Source organism: Parasteatoda tepidariorum, chromosome 8 (genome assembly GCF_982258835.1).
Source record: "Parasteatoda tepidariorum strain Cologne lab strain chromosome 8, Ptep-v5.0, whole genome shotgun sequence".
NCBI classification, from domain to species: Eukaryota; Metazoa; Arthropoda; class Arachnida; order Araneae; family Theridiidae; genus Parasteatoda; species Parasteatoda tepidariorum.
Window position 1 is genome coordinate 56042091 of NC_141762.1, and position 27576 is coordinate 56069666.

Below are 27576 nucleotides of genomic sequence, written 5' to 3' on the forward strand. Positions count from 1 at the left end.
AGACTCAAACTTAATGGTTTGAGGAGTTAACCTCGAATATGCTAGTTAATTACTGTAGACAATATTTCAAGTTACAAAATCAGACACTAAAACATACTTTCTTCAAATAAACATATCTTTTTTTTTCGACGGATTCAGATTCTCTAAGATATAGTGGTTGACCACAATCTGGAAAATATGGTCCCCATAGTTTGGTCAGGAGAGCGATCCAAAATTTGGACCTATAATGCTCACTTGACTTTTTGCATATTTCACCATATTCTGAGAATTTTTTAAGTTAATTGGAAAATTTTTGTACACAATTATAAAATTCATTTATCTAAAGATAATTCTACGCAATAAATCAATTTTAGTAAATTATTATCATTTCATTTAATAATAGTTGAAAAAGTTTTGAATTATAAGGTATACCATTTTTACATAATTTTAAAGTATGTAATTTTACTTTGCAAAATACCAAATTTAATCGAAAGCATTAAATAGTTCCTGAGGAATTGAATTTTAAAAAAGTTACGTATTTAAAATTTCTCAGGAACTATTCAACCAATTTCATTCAAATTTTACCATGTAAAATTACATACTTTAAAATTATATAAAAAATTTTATCTTATAATTAAAAAAAATTTCGACTATTAGTAAATAAAATAATAAAAAATATTTTTAAAATTTCTTTTTTTTTTGCATGGAATTACTTTTAGATAAACAAATTTTATAATTGTGTGCAAAAATTCGCTTAAAAAGTTCTCGTAATATAGCGAAACACACAAAAAGCAAAATTAACATTAAAAGGTCCAAACTTTTTATCACTCTCCTGACATACTATGGGGACCATATTTCCTAGATTGCAGCTACCCCTATATTTCGGAAGTCAGAAATCTAAATCCGTCTAAAAAAAGGTATGTTTATTCAGAGAAAGTACGTTTTTGTGTCTGATTTCGATACTTAAAATATCGTCAGTATTTATTAATTAGGATAATTGAGGTCACTTGATAGAGCCATTAAGATTGAAAATCTAAATATTAGGTCAAAAGTTATTCAAAGTGGACCTTTTTCTTCTTTTTTTTTGCACACAGTACATTGTTTTTTTAACACTTCAATGTTTCAATACCAAACTTCATATTATTCATTCCATATTATTTTCAGTTGATATTTTCGGATGATGTAACACGTATTAAGAATCTGATATCATCCAGCAACAGTCAGTACATTAGAGTGCAAATTTGATATCTAATGTTTTGCACTAGAGCACGTAACTTAAAGAATACAATTTTTAACTAGTTCTAAAAAAAAATTTAACATTTTTAAAATATCGAAACATAAATTTCAATGAAAAAAAACATTTTTATTAAAATCATAAATAAAAAAAATTTTAACACTTGTTACAAAACAAATAAAAATTAAATAATTAAATAAAAGTTTAATTATAATACTGAAAATATCATTAACAGAAAGATTAAAAACTTTTTTTAATTAACACACAAAAACATTATACCTGATATTGGGCTTTTAAAGATGGTAGAACAGCTGCCCCAACAGTTAAACTATCTAAAATGATACTGAACTGTATGATAAAAGGATTGATGGGTTCATGATTTGGCTCAGACAAATGGTTCTGAGGAGTATCCCAAGGCGGCTGGGGGGAATGATTTGCGACACTATATTCATCTATTTGTCGGCTATGTAAATAAAATAAATAAAAGTTACAATGCACCTCAAGGTTTTAAAGCAAAATATTCATTATAAAAAAAACATTTTAAATCGTAACATAGAATCAATAATATTAAAAAAAAAACTAATTTTTTTATATAGTGATTAAACATGTTTAAAATTATGAAAAGATAAAATACATAGATATTAAAGTAATAAGGCTGGGGAGAATGATTTGCGACACTATATTCATCTATTTGTTGGCTATGCAAATAAAATAAATGAAAGTTACAACACACTTCAAGGTTTTAAAACAAAATATTCATTATAAAAATTTTAAAAAAATTTAAACCGTAACATAGAATCAATAATATTAAAAAAAAACTAATTTTTTAATATAGTGATTAAACATGTTTAAAATTATGAAAAGATAAAATACATAGATATTAAGTAATAAAATTTCACTTAAATTTTATTTCAAAATTAATCTAAAAAATCCTTAATCCAAAATTAGAGTAACTTAGTAAGTAGAATTAGTAAAGTAGTAACTTACATTTTTTTTGTAATAAAAAGTTTTCTTAGATAGTTTTTTTTTAGCATTTTTACAAATATTTAAAATAAATATTAAAAAAATAGTTAACTATCAAAACAAAGGGTTTTTAAATTTGGAAATTTATTTTAACTTTATAACTTCCATAGACTTAACTAAACTCAGTGGCGCGACAGCCCTACAGGGCCAAGGCCTACTGTGCCCATCTCTGTTTTTTTGACCTTGGGCTCTGGAGTGCAAGAGCAGATGTTCCGGTCAGGTGGTCAACCGAACGCAGAACCCCCAGTGTTTAGTTCCCAAGCAAGCTTGGTACTCATTTATCGACCCACTGAAGGGATGAAAGGCTGAGTCAACCTTGCCCGGCTCGAGGATCGAACCAGGTACCTGTGACACGACAGCGCGAAGCGCTACCGCTCAGCCACTAGGGTCTAACTTCCATAGCATTTGATATAATACTAATGATTTGTGTGGAGAATTATGAAAAGAGAATTCGAACAAATGGTGAAATATTGATATAGAATAATGACAGATTGTAAGAGGATAGCAAAGAAAATTTTCCGCATTAAAATTAGTTAACACGATTTTCAATAATAATGCTCAATCTTAAATTCTAAATTAAAAATCTTAAGACAGAGAAAGGAATATGTAATATGTACCAAGGCCTCAATGGTTGGCGAGTTGCTCTTAACTCCTGTAATGTAGTTGAAAGTTGGCGACTACTACGAGTCATCATCCCATGGAGAACAACAGGATGCTGAGGTATATCAATATTTATAGGTCCTATGGTGAGCAAAGCGGAGTTACGATCTTTTCCCTTTTTATTTTGAGTAGAGTACAAGGCTTGTGATTTTCCAACGGTCATATTTACAACAGTTCTTAAAGAAAGCAAAGTACATAATTGTTTGAATGAACATTATTACAATTAGCTTTTAATATGTAGTATTTCAAGATAATCATTATTTTATGCAGATATGAATTAAAATGTATGCCACTATAGAAAATTAATCATAATGCCATCTGCCACTTTATAGCTGAAACAGTTATTAAAAATCAAACATTGTATAGCAGTAATGCTCTTTTTTTTCTTCAACTTTTCGCACACTTATTTAAGGCAGATTTCCAAAAGCTCATATAAACTCGAATTTTCTACTTATGAATTCTCTTTTTTATGATTGAATTCAAGAAATCTTGTTTTTAACCTAAAAAATTGCATGATATCAAACATAAAATCGAGCCTATCATTTTTAAGTAAATCACTTCCACAACAGCTAATTATTGTTCAAAAGGATGTTGGAGATTAAAGCACCACAAGATTAAGAAACTTTAGAGAAACCTCTCTTACGTTAGAAAATTAAAATGCCTTGAATACAAACACTATGTTGAAAACAGTTTAAATGACAGTTGGATATTGAAAATCTCATCAAATGATTGCTTACAGAAATAACATAAAGGGTAAACAATCTTTATTTCTTATTCTCAACACATAAACTTTTAAGTCAATTCATCTAAACCAGTGTTTCCCAACGTGGGGTCCACGCCCCACCAAGGGGCAATTTAATTGCAAAGGGGGGCAATTCAAAAATGGACTCGACATGAGTTTAAACCTTTTGCTCTGGGCCATTTAAATGCAATGCGAGATTTCGGTGACAAAATCAAAAGAAAAAAGCAAATTCTTAAATAATTGCGGTCAATAAATATTATGTGACTTAGGGATTTTTTAAGTGACAAACCTGAAATAAAGTATCTGTTTACAGTCGATGGTAAAGCATTTGTGAGTTATTTAGTCAATATCTTTGAAAAGTTGAATATATTAAATAAGAAACTTCAAGGAACAAATAAAACCTTGTTGATGCAAAAGCGAAGATATATGGCTTCATTACCCTTATTGAGTTATGTCAGAAATATATTAACAACAAAAACTTTGAACAGTTTCATTGGCTCCAAAAATGTGAAGTAAATGATACCCCTTTACTTGTTATTGTCTATCATCTGAAAATTCTATCGGCTGATTTAAAAGAAAGATATTCTGATTTAAAACAAGTTTATTTTCCAACATGGATGTTGCAGTCCATGTTAGTGGATTTGTCTGATATATCAAATATATCAAGAAGAACTTGCAGAAATGCAAAATGATGAGCCAGTTAAAACCTTATTTAATATGAAAGGAGTGATGGCATGGCTTCGTGAGGAAACAGAAAACAAATACCCAAATTCAATCAAATGTGCAAGAAAACTATTGTTACCGATTCCATCTTCATATTTAGCTGAATGTGGATTTAGTGCTGTAAATGATTTTATTGGTAAAAAAAAAATCGTCTAGATATAACACAACGGGGAGACTTGAGACTGAGGCTAACCAAATTGGAACCTAAGATAAAATCTACGTGCAGCAAGCATCAAGGGCAAGAATCTAACTTAATTAAAATATTAAATTATTATAGAAAAATATTTATTAAAATTATTTCGAATTTGAATTTTAGTTTTTCATTATATGTTCTGAAAATTTACTTACTTTGTTTCGCTAACAATTTCCTAAGTTTCTTAAGTGAACAATACGATTTTTTTAATATTAAAAATTATGTATATGTTACATAGGGGGGCATAAGAATTTTAGAAAGGCTTAGGTGGGGCATGGTACAAAAAAGGTTGGGAAACACTGATATAAACTATCAATTAAGTCACTAAAAACCTTCATCCAATTAGTTTTTAATTTTAAAGTATAAATAATAATAATAAAATTGACTTTAAAACTCTTTTAGAATTTATAAAGTAATTTTCTTTAACTCTGCACAGCCAATAAGGCAAACGCATAGCATTATAATACCTGCCAACATTGGAGAAATAAAATAACGGAGATTTTACTAACCGATCAAATTTGGGGTTTACAACTACTGATGTTCAACTCTGTAACCTTGTAATTTTGAACCAAATCCAGAAGACAAGGGTACTCCTGGATCAAGTATTGGGAGAAGTTAGCCCCGTGAAGGACTTTTTTATGGAACTAACTCGGATTTGAGTTACGTGGAGAGGAAACCACAAAAACCTCCCACAGGCAGCCTGAGAACAATGGGACTCTAACCCGTGATTTATTTACCACTGAGGATATTTCACGTCAGCACTGTGGTCGGTGGAAGCCAGTTGCGGAATTCGTATCAACCAGTCATCGCTGGGATTCGAACCTGAGTTCACCTCAGTGGAAGGCGAATGCTCTATTCCGAGCCATCACGGCTCGACTTAAACAATTCATACTCAACAAACTGCAGTACTGACAATAGCACGATCTGTTGAGGAATAAGAGAAGTATTTTTTCCATCAGTGAATATTTTGTCACCAATTTTTATTTTCTTCTTTTAAATTTCTTCAACAAATACAAAGAAATTTGAGAATATACAGGTAAACAATAGATAGTCATAAAATACAGGAGTCTTCGTTAAAAAACAGGAGACTTTGCATTTATGCTTTACATTGAAAGTTAACAAGATAATGCTTCTAAAAATTTTATTTCAGTAGCAAAACTCAGTAATAATATTTTAGTTTTATAAAACTTACTGTTGATTGGGTGGAACACCTTCCAAGACAACTACCATAGCTTGGGCCAGCTGCCCAGCAAGCGATGATTCACTCCATTTTCTATTTGTACCACGAACTCTGTCCTTATGTGTTAAACTTAAATGAAATCCATTTAATTCTCCTTCAAGTTTCAAACCACTCAGCATTGCTAAGAGTCTTGTCTTATGCACAGTTGCCACTCCAAATATTATTAAAGGCGTCCAATCTCTAACTATCAGAGCTAATAAAGAAAATTTGAAATTCAGAGACACATTTTCTTAAGGCAACCATCCCATTTATAGAAATTTAAACCAGTAACTATCCCATTAGAGAATTATTACAGGGGTGGAAATTACTAGTCTCTACTCATCTTCACTATATTTTCATTATTACATTATTATACATCTCATTATTAGACTTTTTTTAAAAAATAACAACATGAATTCAAATAATATTACATTTAGTCATAGTATAATAAAAAATGATAATTTGTAACAAAACACAGACCAAAATAAAAATTCAAAAATAAATTTTTCAGAAAAAAGGAAAAAAATCAGCCTACTATCATTTTACATTTAATGCTAATAAAAGGAACAATAATTATTATTTTATCATGATTCAAATAAGCTTTTAGTGGTCCCATATCAAGGAATCTCCATCGAGTTTAAGCTCTGATTATTACGTCCAACCGGAACATTTGCTCTTGCACCCCAGAGCTATAGTTCAAGAAAACTGAGATGGTATAGTAGGCTTTGGCCCTCTATGGGCTGTTATGACACAGAGTTTAGTTTAACTATTACTCCTAGATGTTCTGTGTTAGGACAAAGACATCCTCTCATTATTAATTTTCTGTCTTATTTTCCTAAGGTTTGACACTTAAGTTGATGCTTGTTCATAGCAATAAAACTGCTCCATTTTTAATTATGATTATTAACAAAGAGCATTTAATTAATGATGCAGTCTTTTAAAGCACCGCTAACATCTCTAGAGGCCATGGGTTTCATCCTGGCAGCTGAATGAACAATCAACCTGCGTATAGGCAGCATAGGTTTCTCTATAGTTGAAGAGAGAAATAAAATCTCAAGCGCTCTCCATGTTGTCCTAAACTGGGGTCAAAATTACCAGGCATTTCTACCATAGACGTCAAAGATAAGTTCCTGAAAAACAGGGCTAGGTGCTTGACCATGGTAGTAAATATCAATTATAATATATGTCTGATTTTTTTAAAATTTAGAACAAATCTATTTTGTGCCAAAAACGATAGAACAATTCAGGTAATTTTAAAATATTCAATGTAATAAAAAATTAAATAAATAAATGCAGATGATCACCTTTAGTAAAGCCTTTCAAGTTCTCTTTTGGCACGTCAGGTTTTTCAGAGAAATTGTTGTCCACTGTATCTGCTTGTTGCTCTTTTAGAGGTTCATATTTGCCACTACCCCTGTACTCTTCTGATACATCCAGGGACTTTCTATCTTGAGTAACATGAGTTGTTGAACACCTGGCAGAAGAATGCAGTCTGATTTAAACTACTAATAATAATATAAACAGAATTTAAAATGGTGGATAGGAACATAAACATTTGGAGCATCAGCATAGAAATACTAGGAGTACAGAGAATTTAGAACCTGTTATTATTTTATAAGTAGCCTGAATAGGAGAATGATATTAAGAATTATATTACACATCAGAATTATAGCACAATTCCATATATGTCAGAATAAATGGAATTGTGCACATTTTTAAAATCAATTGCAACACACATCCAAGACTAAAAAAAAGACCATTGTGATTGGGCCATTTGATAAAAATAAATGAGGACAGAAGAGCGGAAAAGGGTTTTTTGAAATAAATAGCAGGAAAGAAGAGAGTTGAAAGGCCCAAGAAATGATGACTAGATGAAGTTGAGTGAGATATTAAACTCATGAAAGTCATAAATTACATAAAAATTAGCTGAAGATTGGAAATTTCAGAGGTGTGTTATGAGATAGACCAACATCCTTTATGGGTGGTAGTGCCAAGGAGTAAGTAAGAAAACAGCATAATATACTGATAAATATTTAAAACAATACAATAAAATATTAAAAAAATGTTAATTAAAAAGCTACTAAAATAAGTAGATGGAAAATCCGAAAAACGTACCTTTCATTCACTGTTTTTGGTTCAGGCATAGTATCATAAAGATCCAAAAGATAAAACATAGTTCTCCAACATCTTGGTTGAAGCTCTTTAATCTCTCCAAGTAATGTGTGTTCAGAGGCTGGGGCAGAACAGGTATCAGGAATATCAATGGCTACCGATTCACTCAATGTGAAACTAATAGGGCTGCAAGAACGATCCTCTTTTGTGGTCGTATCCTGTAAGTTAGTGTAACCTTTAGTGCTGGCCCTTAATCTTTGTGAAAGAGTATGAGGTCTACGAATGCCAGCTGTTATACTAGAAACTCCCACAGATTTGGTTGGAGTAGGTGTTGGAGTACTGAATTTCGGAGGTGGTGGTTTAGGTGAATTTAATCTGTAACTACCAGTTTGACTTACAGAAGGAGAAAACCCTTTCTTTTCATTTTTCACACTCTCCTTAAAAGAACTTGGTCTATTTGCTTTCAATTCGAGTCTCGTTTCTTTGATATTTTCATACATCGTGGAAAACTGATGCAACAGTCGAAGCAATGGCATATTTACCTGCTGAGCAACGAAGTTAATGTCCACGCTGAAGTTTATAATGGTGCTATGTTTGGGACCATTGGATAAAAACATCAAAGCAGGTGATGGGACAAGTATATCATTGCTTATTGTTTCACCTTTATGACAAAGTGTTTCTCTAAGTTCCAGTTCCAGTGAAAACTTGTCACAAATAAATGTGGGAGTATCCATGCTTGTGTCGATAAAAAACTTCCCATGCAAATTTGATTGCTTTCTATTTGATTTTTTCTTTTGGCGAACATTACTGTGATACTCAGATTCGACTATGTCAATTTTTAACATTTCCACTGTAGCTGAAACTGATATTTTTGGTCCAAATGCAATACTGAATGAAGTGTGGAGAGCTTGATTTGGAACACCGATGCTGTTCAAAAGAGGATGGAATATCACATGAGCGTCAGCAAGTTGAATACTCAACGGAGCAAAGTTGACAGCAGCTACAATTGATTTTGGCATTTCCGTTTCAAAGCTATTGTCTGTAGCAAAAGTGCTCTTTTTAGATTCTAGCTGTGCTCTCTCAATTCTTTTTTGGTTGTTTGTATTTCGGATGTATTCTTGCTGCCTTGCCATCCAGTTATATAAGTCCTCATCAACTTGATCTATATCACCATTGCCAAGTGTTTTCTGAGGTGTACCGAATACAGATGACTGCAAATTCGGCTCAATACTGGACAAACTCCAGGTTGTTGACTTTAAACTGTGTCTGCTGTCACTTCTTTTAAGTTTAGAGATAGCATTAAGACCGTATTGTTGTAAAACAAAACCATTACTTTTTCCATTCATACCTCCAGCATAACGGCCTGGAGAGTCAAGGGGACCACCAAGAAGAGGAAAGGCAACACTAGCTCTAGATGTACGCGGTGGATAGCTTGGAAGCTTTCTCCTTGCTTTTTGGGCACCGGAACCACTACTAACAGCTTCTTCAGTAACCTCTTGTTGACTGCTACTGGAACGAGAGCCTGTGTCCCGACTAGAATAAGATTTGTTTGGGGGCGAGCTTTGAGTAGGCATAGCTTTTTGAGACTGACCAAGAGTTAATGAGCCACCTTCAGCAATTAATAAATTAGTAGTTTCATCAGTGACTTCACACTCATCCAAAGATAATTTATCAGCATCATCATTACTGGATAGCATGGCATCAATCTTGGGTGCAGAGAAGGACAAATTTAGAGGCCTCATGTTTTTACGAAATCTAATATTTTGTTCTACAAGAAACGGCATGTAAAGAACATTTTTCCACTGCCGGCTTAGTGAAATTAAACCTCTATAGACTGTTTTAATCGGGGGAATATAATCTGCAACTACATTTTCTTCTACATTTACCAGGTCAACTTGTTTTAAATATCTTCTTAAAACCATTAATAATTGGCAGGATGGATCTTCTTGAAGAGTCTTAGCTAAAGGTGTTAATTTGAAAGCAAGATATTTGCTCTAAAATTGAAAGAAATAAAAAACAAACTGAGAACTTATTTTACAAAAATAAAAACAATAAAAATAAAAAAGACAAAAACTGTTAAAAATTGACTGAAATTTAAACACAGTTTTATATACTTAAACATATTTAAAATGATATACAAAACATAGTTAGTAAAATTAGGTGGCTTAAACAACAATAAAAGTTTTAATTTTAATTTCAAAGAGAAAATATATGAATTTTTTTTTAAATTTTTTCTAAAGGTTGTTCCCAATATTATTATTATACAATAAAAATAATGAGAAAGATTGTGAAATTTGATTTCTCAACATTTGACATGCTTTTAAAGGTACGAACCACATATCGAAATTTTCTATAATTGCATATTTCATTAGTTCCTATTTTTCCTATTTTGAGACCAATAATGAAAGTATAGGCTGGACAAAATAAAATCCATTAAATTGATAGTGATTTTTCTTTTTTTTTTAAATATAAAAATATGAAAGACTTCAATTTTGTTTCTTATATTAACATTGTATATTAACATTGAATTTAAAAATCTTTTGTTTATTTGACAACAAAATAAAAATTTTATACTTATTACTCAATTTTTCGGTAAATTCATAATATGATTGACTAAATAAAGTTTTACAGTTTGTCAATAGTAATTATTAATATTTGATTCAAACTTTCCTTTTTAGCTCAAATTTTACGACAAAATGTTTTTTCTTTTAAAAAAAATAACAATTGATGGGGCATTGCACTTTCGTCATACCAAATAATAAAAGTAACGATGCATAAATAAGAGGCATATAAATATTTTAGAAGCATATAAATTTTAGACATGGTTATCACTTTATTTATATGCCTCAGAACTTATGCCGGCTTCAGAAATAATACATAAAAATAAGTATAATAAATGCAATTTTACAATACTGTTTCAATTTAAAACATCCTTCAAAGATTATAGAAAAATTATAACTTACCTTGAAATTTAAAAAAAATTAAATTTGAAAGATTCAAATATGGATTCAAAATCAGACTGGTTTGAAATTGTTGACAAAAGAGAACAATTATTACAACTAGAATTTCAAAAATACAACAAACAAAACCTAATTATATTTTTAATAATTTAAAATAAAAGTGTATCTAAACAAGATTCTTAATAATTTCAAAACTTTTTTAAAAACTTTCAAATGCTTTGATGAATTGAGTTTAAAAATATTAAAGATAAACAAAAGAATGTTATTTTTTAGTGATTTTATAAAAAGAAATACATCAATAGATTTAAAGTTTGAGGTGCAATGAAATAGAATGCAGCTTTAGAATAAAGAAAATGAATTTAAAATATATATATATATATATGTTCCATTTACCTTCACAGGCATATGTATACTCTGTACTTCTAAAGCTTCAGCCATTAAACACGCCATTATTGCAGCAGATCTCTGTCCGGCTTCCTTTGCCATTTTTTTGGCTGAAACAAGCAGTCGATCACTCGGTTTCAGCCATGCATTTATAGATGGAGTAGCGGTACTTAGCAAATGCCAATCTAACCTAAAAAATTATAATCATTATACAAACTGATATTAAAAACAATTTAAATTCAAATATGAACTTTTTTTACTTTTTATGTCAAAAACTAATTATTTAGGGAATACAAAATATTTTTTTTCAAAAAATTTAAATAAAAACATAGTATGATAGTTTTCAAATAAGTAAAAGCAAGAAAATTTTTCTTTAACAAAAAAAACTTAACAAATCTTTTATATGAAATGATGAAATCTTTAATATGAATGTGTTTTAGCAACAAAACTATTGAAGTTCTTCTTAAAGAAAAATAGTTTTAATAACAATTCTGAAACAATTTAACAATTGTGGGAGACTTCAAAAATAGATATATCAACTGGGTTGGCAACTTGGCGAATTTGAGCAACACCATTTGCATCAACCATTTTGTCCACTCATTAGTTTGTTTTCTGGATTCTATTGAGAATCAATTTGTTGTGGTTTATCATAATCATTAATTTTGTTCTGAGATAATGTAACTTTAAATGGCGTAATTTTCAAGTTCACAGGAACCAAATATTGATATGTATTATATCCGTTCAAGAAATAACTTATGTCATTAATGCTTATTAATTAAATGAAAATTATTTTTTTAAAAACTCACGTTGTTAGTTCATATTAACATTATAATTGCAGTTTGAATTTTAATCTGTTTCATGGAATTTAACAAAATAAAGAAAAAGCATAGTTGATAGAAACTAATTTAAAACAGCTTCCTTAAAATTTAAATATTCTCCTAACTAACTATAGAAAACCAAGTTAAACACACTTTAAAATGACATTCATACCATCTTGATTAATTTCCCTTCAATTAAAAAGTTTATTTTCATTGTCAAGTCAAAACTTAACCAATGAAATAAATTTGAAGCAACACACTTTTAATAATTACGAAAAAAATTGCATTTATTTTCTGAGAATAATTTAGATTAGCATTTTTTATTAAATCTAAAGCTTATTATTTTCGAAATAATAAATAAAAACTAATTTAAAAAAACCATCCATAGAGAAATGAAAATGATTCTGTAGTGAAATGTGTATTTGAATGAAAAAACAAGCAAACATTAGTTTTAGGCATCAAAATTGCATGAAAATTTTTCAATTGCTAAAATTCAACTTTTTAATCTAGGTAATACGGTTAATCATTTAGGATGTGTTTCTACAATTTTTGATACTGAAAAAAAAACTTATGAGAAAAACCTTTAAAAAAATTGCAAATTATGAAAAATATATTTAAATATCGGATTCAAGACTGTAGAACAACAATAAACCAAATTTTACGCTCAAAACAATCAATTTTTATTATCATAATTTTGTCTCTTTTATGTAGGCTAATTAAAAAAGGATCATTATAAAATTTTTCTGCATAAAAAAAGTTTTTAATATAATCTATGGAATCAAGTTTACAATTTTTAAGTACATAAACCTGGAATCACTAAAATGATAGAAAAAAATCTTGAAAACGTACATTTTAATCCTAATTAATTAAATACAAAAATTCAATTTTCTGTCAGTAAACAGACAGCTAAATTGTGAAAAAAACAATAACTAAAGTAAAAAGCATTTGCTATGTTCTCTCAACAATCATTAATATTAAAGTCAAAAATGAAAATTAAATTTAGAACTTTTAAATCAAAATAAAGTTAATAACTATCATGTAATTAACTTCAGAAATAAAGTTATACAAGTAAAAAAATAATGCGATTGATAATGGATGTAAAAGAAATTAGAACAGTAAGTTAGGACTAAACCTCTAAATAAACATGCAGTAATAATTTTGCAATAATTTAAACTAAAACTCAGTGGCGTGACAGCCCATAAAGTGCCAAGGCTTACTGTGCTCATCTCAGTTTTTGTGACCTTTGGGCTCTGGAATGCAAGTGCAAATGTTCCGTTTAGGTGGTCAGCCCAACGCGGAATCCTCTGTGTTGAGTTCCCAAGAATGCTTGATATTTATTCTATCAACCCACTAAAGGGATGAAAGGCTGAGTCAACATCGCTTGGTTCAAGGGTCGAACCAAGGACCTGTGGCACGACAGCGTAAAGCGCTACCACTCAGCCACCGGGCGTCTTTGTAATAATTTGCACAAATAAAAAATATTATAGTAAGAATAGAGAAAGCAAAACTGTAACATAAACATTACATTAATATAATGAAAATAAATTTAATATTAATTTAAACTCTTTATCATTGTAAACAGTAGAGAGATAAGTAGTTTTTCTAAAGTTTCCTTTAACTATAACCACAAGAAAGTATTATTTGAAAATAAAAATTTAATATTAAATCAGGCTTCTTTTGAAAATGTAGACTTATTTACCTTCTTCAGGGTGCATAGCCAAATTTTTCAACAAAAAATAAGTATCTTTTAAGCACTTTTCAAGCACTCAAAAATATTTTTAAGCACTTTCAAAAAAAATATAATTAGGCAGGGTAGGCAAGTTTTTGACAATTGATGATTTTATCTGGATTTAACCGTCATGTCAAGGGAAAAAAAACTTTAGTTTTGTTAGTCAAAAATCATGAAATTTTGAATCATAAAACGAATGGCGTTTTCATACGCTAAGGACCAAGGGTACACCGAAATAGATTGGGGTTGAATTAATTGTGAAAGCATTGAATAGAACAACATGAACAGTGTCTTTTTGTATAATACGTGACGAAAATCAAGAGGGTAAAGGGAAAATTAAGCACTTTTTAAAAACACCCAATGAAAAAAGCATCTTTAAGGGCTTTTAAAAAAAGATAATCGAAAATAAGCACCTTCAAGCACTTTTTAAAAATGCTACACACCCTGTTCTTTAAGTATATTTCTTCAATTGATTTCTTTAGTTTTAAAAATTTCTTTTAAAAACAGAGAAAATGAGCACAAAATTTTTAAAATAAATTTGCTTTCATGCGCATAAATGCAAATAATTGAGAAAACATACCTTGTGAAATCAATTTTGCGTGTGTTAGGAGTCCGAGGAGGCGCTGCAAAATTGAACCATACAGTTTTCAATTCTGTTATAAAAGAAGATGCATCTCCTTTCAAATTTTGATTATTTAGATCCGATCTACTATCGTACATGCTGCTATAACTTCCACATTCTGAGACACAAGAAGGAAATGACACCTTTGCATCCCAATTATCCTCACATTTACATTGCTTATGGCATTGTTTAGAAGGAGGGCGCTCACTTGATGGCTTCTTATTAGATTTGTTTTCATTCTTCGGCTCGACCATAGGTTTTCTTTCATCCACATCGACACAGTTAAATGAATCATAACCCCACCTTTTTATGAATTTCACACCAATATCTTCAAGTCCACATTCGAACATTATGAATCCCATTTTTTCTTCATCCAAATACTGATTCCATTCTACATCCATAAACGCATCTTGTTTATCACTCTGTTTGGATAACTGACGCCCAAAGAAATGATTTTCGAAAGTGAATTCAACTTTACTCCTATGGTATGGAATCACCGTAAGCATAGCTTCCTTCAATATGCTGCTATTATTTTTAAGCCTGCGCAACTGGCAATGAATGCACATAACTGAAGCTGATAAAATTGTCTCTTCCTGCTGAGTTTCACTAGTTTCAACAGTTAACAATTCGGTAGGTAAAGAATCAGTTTTTGCTTTCTTTGATGAGCGTTCATTGATTTTAGTCCGAGCAACGCTACCGTTACAATAGTCTGTAAAAGTTTGAATCACCTTTTTTGCTTGACAACTATGTGATAATTGAATTGATGTATTATCGATACAAATTGACAGAAGTGAAACACAGGTTAAATCCTTTAAATTATCAAGAGCAGAGAAAGCTATTACTTCTTCAACTATGGAGGCTTGCATGATGCTAACATTTATCTAAAAGTGGAAATAAATTAAAATAAATATTCATATTTCATTCAGAAAATAAATTAAAGTCATTATTATATCTAGTTTTACAAGGTGCACAATGCAATATGTCTTTATTTAAGATGTGTATTTTATTTAAGATGTGTATTATTTATGTGTATTTATATAAAAGGATGTTTTGTTTTCAATGTTATAAAAAATTATATTTTTTACTTTTTAATGCTATAAAATTTCTACTTCAATTTTTTGTAAGGAAATATGTTAAAATAAATTTTCAAACCATAATTTTTAATCTAAGAATTATCGTATAGATTTTTTATTTTAATGAAACTGTTACATTTTAACTGAGATAAAGATTAAAGCATTTTATGCACATTTTTTTTAAGTTTTCAATTTTCAAATTCTATTTCATAGTAAAGTATTTCAAAGCACTTTGCAGATTATAAATTGTCCGTAGCAATTATTTGTAAGATTTGGAAGTTATTTTTAGCATACTTATAATAATCCTAAATGAAAAGTTTGGTTATATAGTTTGTAAATGTTCAATTGAGAAATTTAGAGCAAAAAAATAAAGTCCAATTTTTTTTTCTATAGTTAATAACTATTTTGAAATATGCAAAATCTGAGTAAAAGTGCATCATAAACTGCCACCTGTTCCATAAATAGCGTGAGAATTTTTTTTTATCATTAACGAAAATACAAATGAGAAGCCTTAGTATATCTATTCAAAATACTATGGGCAAAATCTCAAATGGATAAAGTATAGTGTTAGAAAACAAAATACCACAGGATAAAATAACACAAAACACAATCTCATCGGGACAAAATATTGTAGAGCAGAATCTTGTACAAGTGAATTCTGGGTTCAATTCTTATGTAAATCAAATACAATAAGACAAATATAATATGGTACACAATGATGATTGAGTCAAAACTTACTTTAGCAATTTTTATCAGTGCTTTCGTGTGAGTATTTCGAGTTTCTTCATAGTTGTTTCCAAGGTTCTCAGAGCTTCCATCATTTATCTTTTCTGAATTTGAAATATTGCGCTTTTTATATTTCTCTATTATTTGTGCACGAAGCTGGCTCAAATGAAGAACTTTTTCCTTTTTTAGCTGATTGCTCTTCTGCACTTCATGGGAGCACATGACATGTAAATGGTTAACAATCGTAAGTGGATGCAGCTGAGCTAATGCTGGAGTGAGAACATCGATGAAACTGCAATAACAAAAAAATTAAACTCAATCATACAAAATATCATATAAAAATTTAAAGTAAAATGAAAGGATATTGGTCTTGTTGTGTCAGACAGAATCAGCATGGTTCAAGCAAATAATTAAAGTGTTTAAAAAAAATTTGTACATTGAGAGTTCAAAAAAGTCAGTTTTAATTTGAGGCAGAAAAGTTGAGTTATTCTTCTGTCTCTTTTTTTAATGCAAACAAATGATTTAATGTTAAATAAACTGTTTTAACACAAACTTATAATTGTAATGGAAAATATTTTCTAGCATTGTGACAGCTGAATTGTACATTTTTTCCTGAAATAAAAATTCCTATAAAATTGATAATGGAACAAAGATTATCTCATTGGTGCCTATCAGATTAATGTTACCTAAGTTTCCAGAAATGATAAATCAATTTTTTTATATTTAATAAAAATTCTTCTATCAATGTTAATAATATTGATAAAACAATATTTTGATAAAGAATATATGATAAATTTCATCCAATTATAACTAAATAAATATTTAGGATGTCATGTATAAACTATAAACTTAATTGTTTGAAAAGTCAGCAAAGGATTATTTACAATTAAAAAGATAAAATAGTTCACAGTTTATTTCACTGGCTCCTTGTCTCAGCACTGACCCAATTATAAATTTTATTTAACAAACATTTATACTAAACCTTTTCAAACTTTCAACCAGCAATGGTGAGATTTTAAAATGAACATCGCCACTCAATTTAATGACGAAGACAATTTTTGAAGCAATTTTAGTACTATGATCTCCAGAGTTGTATTCATCTGCAACATAAAAAAAATATTATGTAACATACATTTAAAAAAAGGGAAAAAGATTGCATTCATTTGCTTATCAATCGTCTCAAGCTACAGTCAAACTTCGACCTATCATTCCCGCATTGTTCCTGTTCCCATATGTATTGCTTTGTTTTACCATTCCCGCGACAAATACTATTTTTATATTGTTTTATTTCGTTTTGAGAGAAAAATAGTAACTCCTGATACTAATGGAGAAGAAAATAAAGATTTGTTACCTCTAACATTATGTTTGATGTTTAAGCATCAGATGATTGAATGATGAAAATGTTAAGACTTGTGGTGTGATGTCAGTTTAAGATATGGTTGTAGAAACAGAAGTAAAATGGCACTTACTTAAGGCTTTTGAAAGAAGCAATGATAACACTAAAAATTATATAGTTTTGTGGTAGATATGTATTGCGAAAAATTATTCTCATTGGTTAAGAGGCTTCTACCCTCTCCATCTAGGATTTTAGGTGAAAATTTTAATTAGTGTTTTCTTCTTATTTTTCATATTTGGCAAACTTCGAAAGATATGGTTTTATTAGATGCACAATACCTTTCAAAAAAGGTAGAAAATAAAGGGGTTGCTTCAGTAGATTAGGAGAAACAGTGCTTAATAATTTTTATAACATCTATGAATTTTTTCTCAAAACTTTTAAGCAATAAAATGATGTGATTTATGGTTTTGGGTATTTAATTTAAAACTGCATGTTTCTCAAGTTTTTTTTTAATTTTTTAAAATCCAATCTTATTACAGTTTAAACTGAAGAAAAGCGATTTTTGATGACACTAAAAATTTCCTTTATCAATAATTGCATAAAAACAAAGATACTTATCAAAAATCTAAAAACAGACAAACAACTGTTTACTATTTAACTTTCAAAAACCGTAGTGGTAGAATTGTATTGTGCATAATTTTGACAGAAAAATTAATTGAGAATCTAAAATAATAATTGAGAAATAAAATAATAATCTCAAGATCTAACTGCGTAGCGAACTTGTATTTTACATGCATCAAAACATGCAAATAGGCCCAATAATTTATTTAAAATTTTGAATTGGTGTATTGGAAATCGAATTAATGAAAAAAATATATCAATTTATTAAACCACTCTGATTACATCCAAAAGCAACTTACAATCTCTTCAAAACCAATGCTAGCTGTTTTAAAAAAAAAAATTATATCAAAATAAAAATAAAAACTACACTGATACTGCCTTGCACGCTTCACTATTTTTCTTGCTTTTGTCAACCTTGCTTTCTTTAAAGTCCTGACAGAGTAAATAGCCATTATCAGTTTATTTGTGAAAATTAAATAAAGAGGATTAGAAGCATATTTAGAATTTTTCCTTTCCGTCTCCACCCCTTTAACAGTTGAGTTAGGGTGGGAGAGGAAGCACACCTTAAGATAGTTTTAAAAATTGTTATATAAATAAGCAAGTTTAAATATTTTTTTTAAAAAATAAGCTTTTTAAGAAATTTACCTTTTTTTAGTTCCTGGTGTATTAAACCTGGTTTAAATTCATCGTCAGAATGGGTTGACATAGATTTCTGAGCATATTGAAATTTGTGACGATGGCTTGATGTTCTGTTCTTGTGCACCATGTGTATAGATGTGAAACCTTCAGTTAAAGGAACAAATTTTGGTTTCCAGGCAGAGTGTGTCCGATGAAATATGAAGTCTTTGTTGTGTCCATTATGATGTCCATCAAACTGAGAAACCAGGTGAGGTAATGGTGGCTGCTGAAACCACTGAAGACACTGAAGCTGTGTCATGTGAGCCATATAGCAAGACATTAATAAAGGTGACTCTATGATAGGTTTGTCCATTTGATTATGGAGATCAACTAGTGCAATATCTTCTTGTGATGACATAGCTGATAAAAATGAGGTGCTAGAAATTGAGTTAGAATCTGATGGATCGTGGTGATTGCCACACGATGGAGTACGCTGCAAAACAGTAATATGAAGATCACTGTCACTAGATTGCTGTGATGGAGTTTCTTGTATGTCATGCAGTGATCTACGGGCAGTTGCCACTTTTCTATCGATTGAATTCGTACCATTTTTTAAAGTTACATGACGCTTCTCTTCATCTACATGAAACTCATCAGGATTATCACCAGTTTCTGCAGAGGATTCGCCATCTTCATCAGCAGAAAAATAACTTTCTGTGGAATGAGTAGATTCAGTAGACGCAGCTCTACGAACTGATCTTGGGGAATAACTCCTTGCGGCAATACTTGCAAGTGAATGTCTTGAGCCATTATTTTCTCCTCTTCCATTTGGACTTATGTTTAAAGATATCCGTGAACTGTACTTATTTTGAGATAAACCCGGACTTATACTTTCCTCTTTCACCAATGAAATTGGATTAATGTTCGACTCTAATATGCTTTTCCAATCATCCCCTTTCATTGTTGGTTTTCGATCAAGTTTCCCTGCTACAGGAGCAGATTGTGCCATAGAGATTTGATAAGAAGAAAGAACCGATGAACTAGATGGCATAGACACATGAGTTGGACTACTAAATTGCCTTTTTATGCAACGAACATGATTGTATCTCTGTTCTCTGGGAAGTGAAGGAATACTGGAATCATACAACATACTATCTGTGTTGGTGTCATTAACTAATCTTGAGTGATTGAAGAAAGATATTTTGTCATCTAGATAACTTTCTGAGAATGCACTATAACCTCTATTAATAAAATGAGAATCATTATCTGATGATTTTGAAAATGTTGTATCGTTTAGTTTAGTTCTGCTGTGAGCATGAGAATTCTCAGTTATGATGACTGATTTTTCAGAATGACTGGAACTATATGGAAAATTGGGTAGATTTTCAGGAGCATCAAATACAAAGTGACCTCTATGCAGTAAGCTTTCGCCATAACCCAAATTATTATCAAAACTGATTTGATATTTGGCAGAGACAGCTGAAATGTCTTCCAAATGATTATTTATGTTGAAAAAATATATCCCATTCTTATTGCTCCCAAAAAAGGAGCAGCCACCAACACATCCACACTTCCCATGAGAAGCTTGAGGTATGGGTGAAACATCTATGGGCCATAAAAACCACAATTTCTTTTTCTTATTATCATGCACACGTAAAAAGTTCTCTTGTTGTGTGTCATCATTTCTCTTCATTTGTGATGTAGCTGAATCAATGAACATTGGACCAAAGCTAAAACCACCGACTTCAAGCCAAATATCTGACGCTGAATTTTGCTGAGACATAATCCCATGACTGACTATATTGTATGCAGATGAACATACTAGATTCGAGCTTATTTTTGCATACTGTTTGAAGTGCACAGACTGCAGCAGCATGCTTAAACCTGACACAGTATCATTTCCATGGAGATTACAGGTTGCAAGTCGCAAAGGAAATACCTAAATCGATGAAAAGTTGATAAATAAAAACAATAACTATCAATAAAAAAGATGTTTAAAGGCTACTCAAACAAATTACAGTGGTTTCTCATGATTGTGATAACTCAAGAAAGAACAATTTTTTGTTAGCATTAAGCTATGTTGATTTTGATTAATAAAAAATATCATAAATTTAACACAAAGACTCTTTTTAATAAAAAAAAAATCGATTGCCTTCTAGAGTAAAAAAAAAGTTGCCTTTGGTTAATCTTGCTCTACAGTCAAGAGCTACACTAATGGGCTATATTGAACACAGTCTGGGATTCCTTTTTAATGATGATCCAAAGACAATACTGGTGCCTTTGTGGAATACACTCCCACAATTTAACTTAAAGGGTAAATGGTGATAACCTCCAAACTATGAATAACAAGACAGATAAGTTTTTTATGTGCTAAAATTTTTTACTTATTTGTAATTTAATGAATTTGCAAAAATATATATATTTTTTTGATTAACACATAAATAGCATAGAATAAGCTAATGAAAGAAATCTAAGTCTTTTTACATGCAATATTAGCCTTGAATCACATAATGCAAAGCTTGTTTATTTTTGTATCCCTTGCAGATTTGTTCTGATGTATCTTTTGAACAGCTGTAATTCACTTTGCATGAATGCATTAAACAAGTAATTTGCACCCCTTGCCCACTCAAATTTTGATGAATAAGTAATAATGGAAATTTTGATAAATGAATTTCAAGCCAATTCTTTAATAAAGAACATTCTTTATTTGCCTCTTTTTTAAAAACCTTTGCTTCTTTGAAGTGTTGTGAAGGAATTGAAATTTTTGATATAGCAACTTTTATAGAGAATGATAATTAAGAACAGTAACTAACCGAGAAAGGTAAAAAAAACTGGTTGCAAAACCAACTTATTTTAATCTTTTTATAGAGGTTCAAAACATCTTTGACCAATATAAATTATTAACAATTATACAGGGTTGCCCCTAAAATCTGGAGAAAAAAATTTCCTGTGTTTTCCCTGCACATATTATACACAATATATTAAGAGGAAACAACAATTACTATGCTCTTGTGTGAGCTAGGCTACTGGATTAACTATATTTATTAGTTTTAATTGCTGGAAAAACAACTGAACATACTTAAATAATGCTATAGTAAATGAAATAATTTAGTATAGCTGAAATATCATGGTTAAATATCCCACAGATTACGCTTTGAGTGGTCATCATTTTTTAAAAGACAAAAATAAGAAACAAAATTCCCTGTATTTTCCCAGTTTGTAAACAAAAATCAAAATTCCCTGTATTTTCACTGTTATTTTAGGTGACTTTTGAATTCCCTGTATTTTCCAGGTTTCCCCTATTCTCCCTGTGTTATAGTACATATTTACTAATAAAATATTACACAAGTAAATATAAATAACACTGCACCAGCACACAGCTGTGTATCTATAACACTGAATGTGACATTCATCTGAATGTTTGCTACGGCTAGAGAGAAAAACAAGAACCCCAATTCCCCACACCAGCCTACCAAACACATCTCCTGCAGCAAACTCAACATGTCCATAGGGTGGAGCCTTTGAATACTAGAACCTCATCATTCCCTACCAGTTTTGTCCTAATTTTTAATTTTTTTATGAACCATGTCAATTAATGTTACAAGTATTCTCTTAACATTTAACAATATATAATGAAATCTCGTAAAAGTTTCAAAATGTGTTACAAAAAATGCCAGAAGAAAAAAAAAATATTTTTTTTTGCTATACATAAAGAAATCTGAAAAAATGTAATGAAACTTATAAGCATTATCCATTAACTGTTATTCACAGGAATTGGCAGAAACAACAAGCATGTTTGCATTAACTAGAGTTCTATATTAAACAGAGTAAATTTAACAAGACATCAAAGAGCATATATGTCATAGTTAAAGCAAAAATGATAGTTAAACCTAAGTTTAAATGGTTAAATTGAAGTTTATCACTCCGAGTCAGTAAAAGCTGAAAAACTATTCAATACTTCTATGTTTAACTTGTTAAAACATAAAACTAGATTTCAGTCAGTTAAAGCCTAAAGTTACATAATATATGTTGATAAGGTAATATATTATTAGGTAGTACATAAAAAACTCTTTACCGGTATAATACCTATGAGTCTTGTAGGATATTATGATTCACTACATTGCTTTTTAAGGTTAAGGTTCATAGTTCAAACAATAATGCATATGTTGGCTTCTGCCTTAAATCGACTGGGAATGCTTAAATCAAGTTTTAGCCGACAGTCAATAAAAGAAAAAAACATTGGAAATTTTTAGGCTTTAACTCATAAGGGTCGGCAATCCCCAGTTTTAACTGGTTAAGCATAGGTACCTCTTTTATTACTGCTTTATCTGTAACAAATTATAAGAAGAATTAATAACGAAGAAAAATGAAAATACTTTTCGCTTAATTTCAAATTGTTCATTAAAAATGGTTTGAAGTTGCTTCATGTAACAGTTTAAGAGTGAATATGCACATAAAAAAATACAAAAGGATTTAATAATATAATTCCCAAGTAAAAAATTCATGGAAAAAAACATGCTTTTTATATTTTACCTATCAAAGTGGCTATTAAGAAGCAATAACTACTAAACATTAATTAAAAAGGTAATTATTAAATACTTCAATTTCAATAGCGGTTCCACTTTCAACAATGCACAAATCTATAGCATCAATAGAAAGACGAGTCATCCTATATTTAATATCATCTGGGCTAGGACACACCAAAGTAGTAGTAGTATGTGTGCAGTTGGATTGGGGTATGTCATGTTGGCACAATTTGAAAGCGTGTGGAGGCTGAAGATCACAATCAGACTGTTGCACTTGAAAAACAAACAGCTCAAAACCAGTCACAGTATGATAAACCTAATGAACAACGTAATATGTTTAATTTATTGCTAAAAAAGATTCATGCATTGTGCTGTACTTGTTACAAATTGTAATAGTTGCTTAAAAGTTCCATTCAATAATATTTGATAGAACAAGATAGTATTCAAGTGCACCATCACAGAAAAAAAACTTACTCAGCAGTTCCCTTTTTTTTCTGCTATGGAACCTTAAATGATTGCAGTTCCTTTGACAAAAACAATTATGAATGTATTAAACAATAAAAAACAACTTTACTTTGACTTTTCCTTAAAAGGAAAACTAAAAAGAACTGTTATAAACATTTAAAATAAATATATTTTTTGGAAACATCTTGTTACAAGAGGATTCAATTATTTGATTTTGACTTTAAAAAAATGATCTGAAATACTAACGCATTTTTTTTAAATCCACATTCCTTTTCATAACTTATTCAGTACATTGTAATTAAAAAAAATTATATATACTTCTTAAAAAAATATTACCATTAATTATATATATTTTTAAAAAAATATTTGGATGTCATTAAAAAATTGTAATATATTGCAATTTTCATAGCCATTTTACTTTAAATAATTTCATAAAGGGAAGAGAAATATTAAGTAAATAATAGATTATTCATTAGATCTAAATATAATTACAGGTTTCAAATATATATATATATATATATATATATATATACAGTGAAACCTCCTGTTATGGACACTCCTGCAAAACGGACGCCTCTCAATACGGACATATTTTTAATTCCCCGGGAATCTTCTATGAATAAACCATTACGTATATTCTCCGCAAAGCGGACACCCCCGTAACCGGACGCGGACAGTCATTTTGGTCCTGAAACGTTGTTTTTAATCTCTACAAACCGGACACTACTTTTTCTAAATAAATTGCAAGCTAAAAAAATTCAACTTTTCACCATTTTTAAAGCATGTAAATAAAACTTTTTGCCTTATCCATAACTAAAAATATTGTTAAGCTATTTCACCACCGAAAAATCAATCTTTCTCCTGTCACCTTGCCTTATCTTTGTAAAGAAAGGAGAAGAAAAAATGGTACTGCACTCCTGAAATAATTCTGACATCGGCATCTTTTGATCTTTTCATCTGGACCACACAGGTTATGGGACCCCTCAAGTTGAAATGACTTTTCTCAATGCTTCTTCCCCATTGAAAATTTCTTTAATTTTCTTATCAATTTGAAGACTGTATTTAACACAACTGGGGTAAAAAAAAGAGAACAGAAGTATAATCTTTGAGGTGTTTATATAAATGAAACATTTATTCATACACTTGATTGATTAATTGTGAATAATCATCTCCATAGGTCCGCATGACTTACAGGTATGCATTACTTTTTTTTCTGTGAATCATGGGAGGTTTATTTTCCAAGAAGGTATTAACCATGTTCCCTATCAAATGATAAGTAGGTGTAAGGGGATGTGAACCTAATAATTGAAACGGACTGAGGACAGTACGCTCCTATTTGGTATCATATGTCTAACTTGAGTATCTATGCTAATAGGAAAATTATATTTATTTATCTGTAGCTACATCCGGAATTATGTATTTATATCAAACTTCTTTATATATTCTTTTTTATCTTTCTTATTGTTGAAATAAATATTCTTGTAGATATTTACGGTATCCTTGTAGATATTATTTAATTGTTTCTACATCTTTGAGAATATTCTAAAAACAATTTACGGTGTTAAATTTCGTTATTGGGGTACCCTTCCCGTAAACGGACAACTCTCATAAACGGACAAATTTTTTGGTCCCATGAATGTCCGCTTAACGGAGGTTTCACTGTATATAAAAACTGTTTAAAAAAAAGTCTTTACTCTCAGAACCTTTTTAACTCTTTCACAGAACCCTAGGGTTCCATGAAACACCATTTCCATTTTGGAACTGCTGAACTAACTCATTTTTTTTCAAGAATTTTTATCTTACAATTAAAGAAAACAAGCAATAACTTAATTTGGATCTTAAGTTTTCAGTTGGTAACAGGATTTTGCTTCCTTTGTGTTAAGAACATGAATTCCTTACTTATTAAGTAACTAATGAATATTTTTTGCTTCATTTTATGCATTAAAAAATATATTCTGTTGGAGCAAGTAACCATATTTCAAATTTTAAGTATTTTTAAAGAGGTAGTTTTAAAAATACTTACAACCTCAAAAATTTGGTAAGTGGGATCAGCAGACCACATTTTTAACAATAAAAGGGAACAAAAATGGTAATTAGTTCTTTAAAAATGTTCATTTAATTTTTTGTCGGTTAGCATGGAAAAATATAATCTCTTTTCAGCCTGAGTGGAACCAAACTCCAGTTGCAGGTAATGTTAAAGTCGGTAAAAATTTATAAACAAATCAAGTAACCTGTTATTCTTATTCATGCAACTTAACTAAAATTACCTGAGGTATAGTAAGCCGTCCAGTTACATCTCCAATTAGTACTTCTACAAGCCATGCATACTCAAGAGTTTCACTCTCCAAGGGTCTGTCAACACCAGAAAACATAGCATTGCCACGAACCTTTAAAAAAAATACTCTTATTAGTACTATTACAGTCAAGCAATATAAAATAATTATGAATTGAAAGAACGCTTTCGTGCTTAAAGATTTACTTGAAGAGTCGATAAAACTACATGACCATCTTTTAAATGAGAATGGCAGTCGGGCCGTACAGCAGTATCCACTGTGCTAAGAACTAAAGGAGAAAGAAGCAACTGTAGTTTGGTTTCTTCATAAGTTTTGAACATCTCAAATGCAAACCTCTCTAAGTATAAGCTAGGACATGGTGGATCGTTGTCATTACAGCACTGGAAATATGAACAGATAATAATTTTAAGTTAACATGAAACAGTAACAAATTACATTCATACACGCTATAATTGTTTAAAACGAAAATTCTATGCTCATTAAAATTTGGTGACCAAAGGGAGAAAAAGAGCCCAGCTGAAAAATTAGAGATTGGGCAATATATTAGGAATACAAAATAATGTGCGCTCCAGTGGAGCAGATGGTAAAGGGATCACCCATTCCACTGATGGAGGCTGGGAATTCCATACTAGAAGCCGACTAAACAACTGTTGTGCATACACATCATGGTGCCATTAAATCTGCCATGGCTGAAAGTCCTCTCCTTGATTGTGGTGTGAAAGTTTGTAAAGAGAGGGTACCAACTCAGGTGTTGCCCCCACTGTCGGACAGGGGCAAAAATTATGTGGCTTTACTCCTGTGATTGAGAAAAGATATCCATGAAAAATGGGGCTAAGTGCTTGGCCATGTCTGGGTGGTATGTGGTGTTTCAAAAGAATGTATTTACCTACCAATTTCTAACTACATTTATTAAAAAATTAACCCGCTAATAATTTTATTCTTTTTTGAAAAAAAATTCTTATGCTGATTTTGTGTTAAGTAAGGTTTGTCCAAAACTTACCTAAACACTTTCTGAAAATTTTGCAAGTCTTTTAGAATTTGTAAAAGAAAAATGGATTTATCAATTTTTCAGAGATAATACAGAACAAGAATTCTCAGGATGAAACACGGTAAATTAATTATTTTTAGTAGATTTAGGTAATTCATAATGTGCAGGTGGGCTTTTTGCAACATGAAAATGAAGTTTATTCCTCTCACAATAAAATAAGAATTAGTTAAGATCGTAAGGATAACAGAATATAATTTGCTTATAAACATTACATTTAAAATCTAAATGAAACCAAAAAGAAAATATTATAAATATGAAACCTACCTTCATTATATGACCCTGTATGTCATGCATTATAACAGACACAGTTATGTCTAATGGTCGAAATTGACGAGGATCAAATTCGTAATTATCTTTTTCATTGGGAGCTGCTGTTGAAACTTGATTTGGAGTTATAATTGGAGCATCAAACTCAAAAAATTTTTGATTTTCTCCGAAATAATTTTCCTGAATAATAAAGATAAATAAAAA

General features: G+C 30.2%; 1 protein-coding gene across 2 annotated transcripts in view; it reads right to left on the bottom strand.

Moving 5' to 3' along the window:
• Window positions 1-27576, bottom strand: part of tweek (transmembrane protein KIAA1109 homolog tweek) — a 115064-nt gene that overhangs the window by 63792 nt on the left and 23696 nt on the right. For both annotated transcript variants that reach the window (XM_087150375.1, XM_087150374.1), the window contains exons 14-27: window positions 27370-27552; window positions 26243-26437; window positions 26031-26150; window positions 23372-23614; window positions 18800-20711; window positions 17180-17297; window positions 16210-16489; window positions 14357-15279; window positions 11239-11419; window positions 7889-9879; window positions 7078-7247; window positions 5747-5987; window positions 2854-3072; window positions 1493-1676 (exon numbers count right to left, since the gene is read on the bottom strand). In XM_087150375.1, coding sequence (XP_087006501.1) covers window positions 1493-1676; window positions 2854-3072; window positions 5747-5987; window positions 7078-7247; window positions 7889-9879; window positions 11239-11419; window positions 14357-15279; window positions 16210-16489; window positions 17180-17297; window positions 18800-20711; window positions 23372-23614; window positions 26031-26150; window positions 26243-26437; window positions 27370-27552 — 6960 coding nt within the window. The remainder of the gene's footprint in view (window positions 1-1492; window positions 1677-2853; window positions 3073-5746; window positions 5988-7077; window positions 7248-7888; window positions 9880-11238; window positions 11420-14356; window positions 15280-16209; window positions 16490-17179; window positions 17298-18799; window positions 20712-23371; window positions 23615-26030; window positions 26151-26242; window positions 26438-27369; window positions 27553-27576) is intronic.